Genomic DNA, 12,222 nt, shown 5'->3' with positions numbered 1-12,222 from the left:
TGTGTGTGTTCCACATCAGTGACACTGCAATATTAAGCTATAATGGAGATAAAACTCCAACTATTTGCAAGCCCATTTCTCTCTTTCCATTCCAACGGTTCCAGCGGTGTCATTTGTTATAGCGTGGCATCGAATAAATTGCTTTGGGAGCGCCACAGCTGGGATGACTATCTTGACAGATCACATTCAGTTGAATGGCTGCAAAGCATATTCATCTCACTCAAATCCCCCCCACTGTTTTTTTTTTTTGGTCTTGTTTTACAAGCGGCTGATGACTTCACGGATGTGTATGCTCTAATTGTGTTGTGTGATCAAACGGTCGGACAGCAGGGACGCACGCGGCATAACTTCCTCTGCTGGTGGATGAAAGATTAAGAGTGATGGTATTATGATGAAAAGAGCAACATTACTGACTCAATTATGGAAAGTAGAGCCGGAGGGTACAAACTGCTGACAGCTGTTTGCCGTTCTTGACTGCGTATTCTTGATGAGAATTTCCTCTCTGTCGCAGCTAAATTCCCTACTTGTTAATTGGGGCGAAACCTAAACAGTTTTTTGTTAGATCTGGGACACGGGGAGGCAGAAGGAGAGAGAGGATTGGCTGGTTTAAGCTGCTCTCATTTCGTCACTTTCCCTTCCACCCTATCCATTGTTGGTGTGTTTTGGGTTTTATCCATGGCTGTATTCTTGTCCTGCTGCTTTTCTTCCGTCATCTCCTCTGAGAAATCAAAGTGTGTGTATGTGTGTGTGTTGCGGTCTGCTGTCTCGTCTTTCCACACGACACCCACACAACAAACAAGGAATTTGGAGCCACAAGAAAAGGAAACAAAACCTCACAAGTGACATTAATCCCCTGGGTTGAGGCTGGAATCATAACAGCAGCGCTGCCGCCGCATTCCTCTTCAAGTTGATGCAGCAAAGTCTAAATTAGCCTGTAATCATCCGAACATTGCTGCCACCTTTGCAGATAAACTTAAAAGAAAATGTTGGCTGGCGGCAAAGTGGAGGAAGAGAGAGCGAGCGAGATAAGCGCTTTACGAGAGATACCAGCCGTGTGAGGAAGGATGTCTGCTGTCACTGTGTGTACAAATTTTGGGTGATATCTCCGTGAACCTTGCTTCATCATCATCAAGTCAGCTTGTTGATTTGTGTGCTAAAAACCTTAAAATGCTGTCTCGTCAGTTTTGTGCAGGCTGCTGTTACTGAGAAAGTGAGCGTGAAAGCAGTTTAGACGTGGGACAGGTTAACCGTTAAGAACGTTATGTTTCTTCTAGAAAAAGATTAGATACTATATGACTAACATGCAAACAAGATGTAATGTTCCCTTTGTTGGAATCCTCTTTTACACATGTAGTCATTGTCCTCTCTGATCTTCATTCTCTGATCTTTTAACACAGGCAACGTCTCAATCACAGCTTGATGTAGTTAATAGGCAGTGGCATAATTACTACATATAAGAACACATGTAAATACGTATCAAGGGGCTTATTTAAATTTCACATTTCTTATTTTTAGGGTTGTCCTCGACCAAAGAAGTTCTTAATTGACTAACACTCATAAGATTTTGTCAACTAATCGATTAGTTGATTGAGTTATTAGAGATGTTGTTACATTCCCCTGTTTACAGTCCATGGGATGGAGGAGGTAACAATAGAATAAACCCAGGGAAAAAGAGACGGGCAACTGATGTGTGCAAACAAATGTTACAATTTATTAACAATAAATGAAAAGTGTACAATGATCAAATGAAATCCACTTTCTAAAAGAAAGCGACACTGGTAACATTAACCACAAACCACGTGTCAGTTCAAAAGACTAAAGCGCACGGACAAACACACTCCCTCTAGAAGAGAGCCACTACTGACCCCGGTACACGTCATGCCAAGACAACCAACACACAGCTTGTAAGACTGCCCACTGGCCCACTGGCCCCGTTTGCTCCTCTCTCCTGGTCTCTTAACCGCCCGGCCCTAATGGGTTATTTGGCGCAGCCGCGTACAACCATTCATTGCAGCTGCACAGCGGGGGAAGGCGGCACCTGAAGAGACACAGGAGAGGGAGCAGAAAACCCACAACACAACACGTAACAGATGTGCTCATAAGTTTCTTGGAAATAAGTCATTCTACGATTAATCAACTAAAGAAATCTTAGTCGACTAAAACCAAATCGACTGATTAGTCGACTAAGAGGGGGCAGCCCTACTTATTTTATTTAGGTGTTACGACTGTGTACGGCAAGATGCCGTTATGTACAAACTAAAAATATAAAGCTGCTTTCTGCTGTGCTGCCAGTCACAGTCCTTTATTCTGTTTTTGTTTGCCTCTCATCAAGTATTTTGGCACTCAGTAGCCTTTTTCACAGCATGACATTTTCACTTGTCGTCGTAGAAAAACACAGGTGTTACTAAAAACATTAACGATGGCTCTGTAAGCTTTGAGAGTGAACCAACATGCATTTTATACAAAGACTCTGGAACTGAATTCAACCATCGTTAATTTGATATTTACACCTGTGCCTTTCCTTCGGTGTCATGTCAAAATGTGCTCTGTGAAAAAAGGCCCATGGCTTATTTTAGCGATCGGTATCGGCCGATACCCAAAGCACAGGTATCATTATCCGTATCAGGACTGAAAAAGTCGGATTGGCGCATCCCCACTTTACACATTACAGTAGAAACTGTAATGCAGACAGACACCCATGCATGTGCACATTTCTAGTTCAGTGGCTGATTGCAAAACCTATTTGTATTCTACCTTTACTCTTATCTGAGGGAAATCGAATTCAATGTGCACCTAAAAGAGTGGATGAAAATGGTTGAAAGTAAAAGCAAAGGAGATGAGATGCGGGGTGAGGAAAGCGGGTAGCAGATGGAGACATTGAAAGGAGGTCAGAGTGTCTTAGAGTGAGTCGACTTTAACCACTAACAAGGCCAGTCGGCAGGGAAACTCCTCTCAATGGTCTGATCATGGACTGTGTACAGAGAGGGGAGAGCTTCATTCAACTGAACTGATAAAGCTCAAATGAACTCTACTCAGCTGCCCTCTCAACTGTGTTGAACTGAACTGAAAATGACTGTGGACTCCACCGTCCAGTCCAGAACATGCTTATAGATTAAAAGTGAGCAAAAGCAACAGAGAGGAAATTACAACACCAAACAAAACTGCAAAAGTTTAAAGTAGTTTGCCCGTGTCCAGAGGGAGACTCAGTTCAAAGCACTGGCTTTCATCATGTTTCTTTCAGTGGGACGGATTTGTGCGTTGTGTGTTCCCAATAGCACTGAGAGATTAGCATGTTATTAGCACTAAGAGCGTGAGGAGTTTAACATATTTCATCTTAAATAAAGAGCTCTTTGGTTCATAGGCTCTCAATAGCCACTTTGCACAAACCAGAGCTGCAATGAGCACTTCACTCTGAGTCTGTTTAGCACCAGTACGCAAAAACAAGCGATACTTAGTGGAGTACAAAGGGACTCGCTGCTGTGTGTTTCACTGTGCAGACCATATTTCAAACAGTGATGAAGAAAGTGGCTTATGAAGGCACCCTACCTCTTAATCCCTGTCTCAGCTCTGCTAGACCAGGCACCACCAAGGGCTATCTATCTATCCAACCCTTCATGTACTCAATGAAAGCCACACACACACACACACACACGCTGAGATTGGCACCATTAGTTACACAAGGACCAGGCAGGCACCAGCGCATAATGACTTTACCCAGGCGAGAGGTGAAAAATTGGATTGTAGAAAGTTTTTGAGAAGTACTTTACTGCCTGCTGGGAGTCACAGAGTAAAGACAAGCCAGGGAAAAGCATGGCACATTTAAAAAAAGAAAAAATAAGCCCGCCAGCTCTCTGATTCATGGTTTGTCTCTGTGACTTTCTCCTAATTTAGATTTGGAATAGAGCAGTTGTTTGATGTCTCTCAGGATAGTAGTTACTTGGAGTAACACCAGTTCTGTGAGTTTGTGTGTACAGCCCTCCAGCGGCTTTCCCTATCGTTTAATCCAATAGCAAAATGCACTCACTACTCAATGTGGTGGTATTGGAGCTGTATTGTACCCTTTGTACTCAGCTGGGGAGGATAGCTAGAGAGGTGGTTCCCATCTTTTTGGCTGGTGAACCCCTAAAGAATGAAGCCATGTGCGTTTCTTACATCTAAAGCTTGATTTATGCTTGACGCACACCATCAGACGCAGCCCTGTTTTCACCTGTTTGTGCACATGCAACATTTTCTAGCCGCGTGGACATTGGATGGGCGAAACCATACTGTAGACGTGAGTTTTTTCGATACACTGCCCCCTACAGTTTGGGAGGAATATTGGTTTGAATGCATGGAGTAAACGTTACCTCGTCACTACTCCACGTCAGCTCATATCGGTGCAGAAATCATAACTGCGGCTTTAGAGGTTTAACAGTCCAAAATGTGGGACCCAATCTGAAAATAATTAGTTTATATACTTCAAATTTATAAAAATAATTGGAAGCGTTTGACCTCCTGGCTGCAAAACAATGTAACACTGTAGCAAACTGGCAGATAGATATTGAAAAGATAATACATTTTGAACCAATTTAATATAAAATTCCAAAAGATAATTGTCATTTAAAGCATAAATCTTTCACATCTACTTTACTAAAATAGGCTCCTAAGATATTTGCTCATGCAGTGATTATAATAGGGCTGCATGATTTTGACTGATATTGCATTAGAGATATGATTAGAGGGAATAATTTTTGCGGGGATCTGTACCAAATAAAGTTGTTTGTTTGAAGAAGTCTGTTGAATATGATGTTCAGGTGAGAACATCTCTGCAGCACAACAATATTTAATTTTAATGGTAGTTTGAAACACATTTCACCTTTAAGAAATATTGCGCCTCCTGCGATATGAAAATTGAAGTAGATCATATTGCGTTTTTGATGAATTTTGAAGCCCTATATTATAACGTACCCCGTGATCAGAGCTGATACTGATTATGCTCTGATCCATTTCCATTTCTCCATCTGAACCAAGAGCAATGTCAGTAAAACGAGACCCTAAGTGACCTGATTAGAGTATGATTAAGTATAATTTGGACCCTGTCTGACTCTGAGCACAGGTCAGGTCTCAGTTCTAAGAGTGACTGAACCCTTGAAGACCTCTAATATTTCTTCAGATTTTCACCAGATGATCCTCCTCTGTTCCTCCTCTCTTTGTCTGAATTCTTTTTAGAGCCCTGGAGAGGTACATTTAGCAAGCATTTCACAAGAAAAATGCAAAGAAGAAAGTCTAAAAAACAAACCAGATTTTGCATGGCAAAGATGTTTTTTTTGATTTTCTACCCTGTTAACCATCTGCCGACCCGTCAGACTTGTGTTTTGCGTTTCCCTGGGGGGGGATCTCAACAACCAGATTTGGAACCACTGATTCACAGGGCTACACAGGCACTCATAGAAGTGGTGCTACTGCTAGGTAATATCCATATCTGCGGGGAAAATCAAAACCACAGTTCTATTTCAAAACTATATGAAGAGAAAGACAATAAAATGCAAGCCATGAATCAGAGGCTGGCTGGCTTTTTATAATGTGCCATGCTTTGCCCTTGCAGTCACTCCCAGTGACTCCCAGCAGGCAGTAAAGTACGTTTGCCAGTTGGAGTGCAAAACACGTATGAAACAGAACCGGTAATTTGGATATTGAATGCAAATTGCTCCTCTGAATCTTGTCGTTTTATCGGGCTCGGCCTCATTGGCTAATGCATGCTTGTATATCTAAGTAAAAACTACCCATTAGCGAGTCCATTGAGATAAAAAACAGGAGATAAAGTGGGGGTAGTGATTCTCTGTAATTCAACCCTCACATCTCCTCCTCAATGTCGCTCTTCTCCCTGACTGTGTGAGTCAGAGTTATATGTTTGAGCATAGAGACTGACTCATGCAGCCTAAAGTCATACAGAATTGGCACACACACGCACACACACAGACACACAGACCCCCTTCAAAGCCTCAGATCCTGATGACACATCCAGTAACATGCTACCAGAGGACATTTCACACAGAAATGCACAGAAACACTGGTGTGATTTATAGTATCTGGAGGCTCAGGTGTGAAAATGAGAGGGTCACCAGTCACCTCCATCCTCCCGCTGTGGAGGGCTGGCGGGGGGGTTGTCATCAGCTCCTAAGACTGGATTCACGCCAAATAAGGCATTTTGGCGAAAGCACCAGTCTTCCCATTCATTTGAATGTGGGTAGTGCGTTTAGTGGTGAGGATGCTGGAAAAAAACGCAGCGGCCCTGCAGCGAAAATTTTGGGGAAATGCAACCCGACGTCACGCTGCGGTGGTCAATCACATAACCGGCAATCAGACGCCCACGGGAAGAAGAACCTTGTTCATCATGTAGCATTGTAGCATTTCATTGTTCACCTTCTGGATTGGGGGGGTTAAAGTTCACAACATGACGTCACACAAATGGGCCATTTAAGTCACACTCCCACACCTCAGCATGAGGCTGCATTCACGCCAGATCAGGCATTGCGGCAATTCGACGTAAGGTTGTGCGGCGGTGTGGGAGAGCCACTTTTAATGGCCCATTGACTGCAGCGATTAACATTTTCTGTTCCCTCATGGCTGGGCAGTACAGCTCTGGATCACCGGTTACGTGATTGGCCACCGCAGCGTGACGTTGGGTTGTTTTCTCCAAAAGTTAATTCTGTTTCTATTTTTCTGCTGCAGGCCGCTATGTTTTTTTTTTCAATACCTCCTGTAGCAGCTGCAGCCCAAACATACAGTATTACCCCCATTCAATATGGACCGCGGATCGCGGATCGCACAACGCCGGATTTGCTGTGAATGCATCCTAACACCTCATCAGAAGTGTGTCCTACCATACTGCACATCACTAACTTGTGACAACACAGTTGAGTTACTAATCATAGACAACTGTCAAACCCGCTCTGCCACATGTTTTGGTCTCTGCTTGAAATCCCACTCGGATGCTCAGGAAAAGCAGACTGTTTTTCATGCATTTCAGCCACTTATCTTGAGCACACACGCACATCTTACTTAATTAGCTGTAAAATGATGCAGCTCAAACGTACACGTTTTCCCTCTCAGACACGTTCGCTCTGATCCTCTTATCACTCTCTTATGTGTGGCTCACTTCCCTCTCTTCTTCTTCTTCTTCTTCACGTTAAAGAAGGTGGGGATGATTGAAATGTTTCGGGGACTTTGATGTTCTCAATTTGGGTGTCGAGGAAAGGAGGGATTATCGTTTAAAGCCATGTCCACATTTGTGTTCTTTATTGTTCAGCCACTAGAAACTGAGATAATATACACAAGCTAACATCATCTAACAGACTGAGCTGTACGATCCTTGTTAGTAATCTGGTATCATGTGGCTGAAGGAGGGAATAATTGACGATAGAGAGATTTAGAGAAGAGGATGGAGCAAACAACAAAGGATGGGCAGTAGTGGAGGTGAGAGAGGGGCTTGTTGCATCCTGCTGTCGTACCCACCCCCCTAATTGCTTAGTATTTACGGCGGGAGGAGTGGTATGTGTGGGCAACATGCTTCTCCACACATACACACCCGAAACCAAAATACACACTAAGAGATCCCGTCACCCTAGAGGGAGTCATTTGTGCTCGCAGGAGGTCGGTGGGAGGCTTTTACGGACCGTTATGTAGCCGGCTTACTGTTCCTGGAAGAGCGTTGGTATCTTTTGATCAAATTCTGCCCCACTCTCCAGTAACCTGCTTCCTATGAATTGTGGGCTAATTGTGCCATATGGGTTTGTGTGATTGTGTGTGTGTGTGTGTGTCGGGTTGGGCAGAGGCCTTTCTATTCTTGATTGATTGCTGTCATCTTGGTGTATTATTGAGTTAGCAGTGAACGTGATAGGCTTACTACAGCAGCTCAGAGCACACACACGCACACACACACACACACACACACACGGCCCTCAGGCATGCCTTTACACTTCTTTAATTCAATGACTGGTGGAGATATTTCAGGGCGAGGGTCCTTGGCCATGTTTAATGAATACATCAAGGGATCTAAAGTATGTGTGTTGGATGGATGAAGGTTCATGCTCATTAGCATGACTATTGCCCCCTAGTCCATGTAGGAATGCATGTGTGAAGAGGGCAAAGTGTGTGTTCTTGTGAATGTTTGAATAATAGTGAGCAGTGTATTGTCAGGCAAAAAGAGGGAAGGAGACAAAGATAATTCTACAGTTAACGTAAATACCATAATCAGATTTTATTTTGCTGATTAGGTGAAGAAAAGGTGTAAATGAGCTTCCCCGCAGATGGAAATGTCTTCATTCTTTTAGGCTTTTCATTATTGTAATGAAAAAAAGAGTGATGCCAAGTACACCCAGATAAGACCCCAAGGCTATTTGCATTCATCCAGCCAAATAGAATAAAAGCTGTTTAACAGATTTTGCAGAGCCTTTGGGTCTCTCTTTTTCCCACCAGGATTACCAGAAGACATTTCAGCTCAGCTGCACTATCTTCAACATGAGATAAACTACAACCCATCATCTTTTCCCCATGTGGTGTAGAGGGAGCTACAATTTTACAAACCTTGACTTGACAAATGGACAAAGAAGGTCCAAATATACATTATGCTGTGTATTACTTTTAGCTAACTATGTTATAGAAATTGTTGGACACCTTCCCCCTGACGTTATCTGACGTTGGAAAGGTGTGAGGGGACTGTGGTTCAGAAGCTATTCATCTGATAAACAGTTCTGATGAAGCATACTGACATATTTAGGCTTCCTTTGTCAGTTAAAGGGATAGTTTGGGTTTTTGGAAGTGGGGTTGTATGAGGTATTATCCATAGTCAGTGTATTACCTACAGTAGGTGACGGTCAGCGCACCACTAGTTTGGAGAAACAGACAGGAGTACTGACTCAGGAGCAAAGTAATATAGTGCTGTGGATGGGGCCGGCAGCAAAATGTTTTTTAGCCACCTAAAAGAAAACCTCACCTAAAAAAATCAATATCAGTTTAAGTGTACGCTATATTTAGAATATTTTCACCGCTTTATCTTGCCGTCAGACAGCCCTTTACGGCGGTAAACTGAACTGAAAGTTAAACTTATCTATGCTCTCTTCACAGCCAGCAGACTCAAACAGTGTAGAAAAGTTTCACCTTCAGTTCAGTTCCCCGTCGGAAAATATTCTAAATATAACGTACAGTTAAACTGATATGGATTTTTTTAGGTGGCTAAAATATGTTTTGCTGCCGGCCCTGTCCAAAGCAGTACATTGCTTTGCTACCGTTCCAATGCTCCTGTCTGCTTCTCCAAACTGAGGGCGTGCCGACCGTCGTCTACTGTAGGTAACACACCGACTATGGAACCCCACTTCAAAACACCCGCACTATCCCTTTAAACTTCTTGTTCATCATTTTTTGCTCTCCTCTTGCTCTTTGCTTAGATGAATGTGGACATTGACGTTGAACCCTCATTGAACTGTTGCAGCTTTAGGTGTTTTTATGTGTTGGGGTCCCAGATGGTTGCCTACCTAATGATGTTGTCCACCTCTAATCAGCTTTAAGATTAGCTCATTAATATCACTGATCAGGTGTAAAATCACCTCTCTCACACTTTTGTCCTTTTGATCAAAACACTGGTCTTGATTCTCATTAACATAACGCCTTAGGTCTTCATAAAAAGCTGTGGAATTATTTCTGATGTTTGTCCAGACATGAATCTAAAAAGCCAAAGCTTATTAATCACTCCACAAATGTTGTCAGTTCAAAAGGGTCAGTCCTGTAAGCTCCCCAACCTCATCTTTCCTGATGTCCTCCTGCACAAGTTTTATTGAGCTCTCTACCTCTAACCATGACCCAGAGCTGACCAGAAGATGTATGACTCTTTTGACTATATTCATTTCCCTCAGCCCCTCTATCCAGCGGATAGACAGAGTGTTATTAAGAGGGAGGGAGCTCAGTCGCTCTACGTTAGCATATGTCATTATTTCCTCTGCATTTTCTCTCATCTCTCCATTTATCTGTTTTCGTGCCGTCTTTTTTTTTCATAATACTCTCCTCATCCATCTCAATTTCGTTTCCCGGCCATTATCCGTTCTCCTTTTTTTTCTCCTCCTCCTTCCATTAGAGTGAAGGCTTTATCTTCAGATTGCTGAGCTCTTCCTTGACTTTGGGTATGATAATGCTTGATGCGGGTCGCAGTTCACTCGCCGCGACCTCTGGCGCTTCACACCCCGTCTGCAGAGTTATTGCCCTCGCCCTCTGTGCAAAGGAGTGTTCATTTTTAATTATCACTCAGTATTTGATCATCTCCCTCCCCTTGCCTGTCACAATGTCTCATCGGGTTGCTGGTAACATTTCCATTACATTAGGAAAATGGCTGTGTATCGAGTGTGTGATGTGTGTGTGATGTGTGTGTGTGAATGTGCTCGATGGTGCGTTCTTATCATTGCGGCAGAGACGAGATTCTTCCCTCCCTCATCCATCTTCAAGCGCTTGGCTGGAAATGACATGTCGACACACAACGAAACACATCGTTGCTCGAGACACACAAACACACACAAACACACACACACACACACACACTGGGAATGGAATTGGATTGGCGATGGAATTCTAATTAAATGGTAAATGTGCCCCGCGTACTTTCCCTCAAATGGCATGCTAATTGAGTTGATGCAAATAGGGACTCAGAGTCTTAAAGCTTCTAATTGCTTTGTTTAGTTTTTGCTCAAAATGTTGCACACATAGAGCTCAGGTAGATATAGAGAACAAGAAAAGGACATCCTGAATGAATCAATGTAAAAAGAAGTGGAAAACGCTGTTGATGTAGAAGTGGAAAGGGCAGAATTCTGTCTGTGTCTGTGGAATTTGTCTTTTCATTGTCGAGGGTTTAACTTTGCTTATGCATGTTATTTGTCCATGTGAATGTGCATGCATACATGTCGTTTGCGAGCACATATTTCAATAAGCGCCTAAGCTCACTGCAGTGGTATTATTATTAAGGAAGGCCCTCCTTGCCTCCCGGAAAGTTCCCAGAGCATTCTCATTCCTGGAGGCCGTTGGCAGGAATTTTGGCAATAGTGAGCGCCTCTTTAGCTCAGCGGGGGTTGAATCGATAAATCTGTCATTGTTTATTTTACAAAACTTCCAGTCTTCACCTCTGGCGCTCCCACAGTCGGAGGGTGAACGCTCAAGCTGTTAATGTCTGCTCGCTCAATGTAGGTTCAGTTGCCCTGAGGTAAATAGTTTATTGCCCTCAATAAACTATGAGCGGTGCATGACGAAGTTGGCAGTGTGTGTGTGTCTAGGTTGCCATATTTTCTAGGGCTGCATCATGGTCTGGCAACCCCAAGAGTTCACTGTCGCAGCAGGAGAGGCACTTTGCTCCCAGAACATGTCAAGCTGATAACTTTTTTCTTTTCTCTCTCCCTTTAGGTGTTGGCTTTAGAAAGACAGGTCTTTGACTTCCTGGGTTACCAGTGGGCCCCGATCCTCGCCAACTTCTTCCACATCATCATGGTCATCCTTGGCCTCTTTGGCACCATCCAGTACCGGCCGCGCTACATTGTGGCGGTGAGTACACAGCTCTGAAGAGTAGGGATGGGGAAAAAAATCGATTCACCTATGTAATCGTGATTTTTCTTTTTGCCATTTTTAAATAGATTTTTTAATGCCAGAATCAATATATTTGCTTTATTTGAGTCTCTGCGGCGGTAGAAGGAACCGACCTGCACCCTCACATTTTAAATCCAAAGTGGTGAACACTACACATACAGTAAAGTATGGAAACACTTTGGGGTTCACACATTGCCAGAAAAAGCAGAGCTGGACATGAGGGCTAAAGCTGCATGCCAACTCTGTCATGGACAGGAAACGTTATCATATTGCGGTAACGTGCGGTCAAGCCAGCTGTCACTCATCTCCGTGGTAAAATCGGCCGACGCTACAACTGTAGGGCACCCATATACTGACATTTATGTTAAATACAGTCAAATGGCCCCGATGGTCTTGACCATGGATGTATAAAGAGAACAAAGCTAACGGGCAAGCTACGGAGAGCTATATACGGACTTGGCGAAGTTAGAGGAAGTGTACACGTGTGACTACGTCCGGTTTTCAAAATAAGGTTTTATCACAGGGAACTGTATATACAAAATACATATGTGGAAATAAGATTGATTGGATTATATTCACCAGAAGTATAAAACATTATATGTCCCTTATAAGTTAAAAAGGAAA

General features: G+C 43.2%; 1 protein-coding gene across 3 annotated transcripts in view; it reads left to right on the top strand.

Moving 5' to 3' along the window:
• Positions 1 to 12,222, top strand: part of nkain4 (sodium/potassium transporting ATPase interacting 4) — a 54,812-nt gene that overhangs the window by 8,612 nt on the left and 33,978 nt on the right. For all 3 annotated transcript variants that reach the window (XM_037771468.1, XM_037771466.1, XM_037771467.1), the window contains exon 2: positions 11,419 to 11,556. In XM_037771468.1, the coding sequence (XP_037627396.1) occupies positions 11,419 to 11,556 (138 nt within the window). The remainder of the gene's footprint in view (positions 1 to 11,418; positions 11,557 to 12,222) is intronic.

This window comes from Sebastes umbrosus, chromosome 6 (assembly GCF_015220745.1).
Source record: "Sebastes umbrosus isolate fSebUmb1 chromosome 6, fSebUmb1.pri, whole genome shotgun sequence".
NCBI classification, from domain to species: Eukaryota; Metazoa; Chordata; class Actinopteri; order Perciformes; family Sebastidae; genus Sebastes; species Sebastes umbrosus.
Note: the sequence above shows the minus strand (reverse complement) of the source record. Positions and strands in the feature narration are given on the sequence as shown.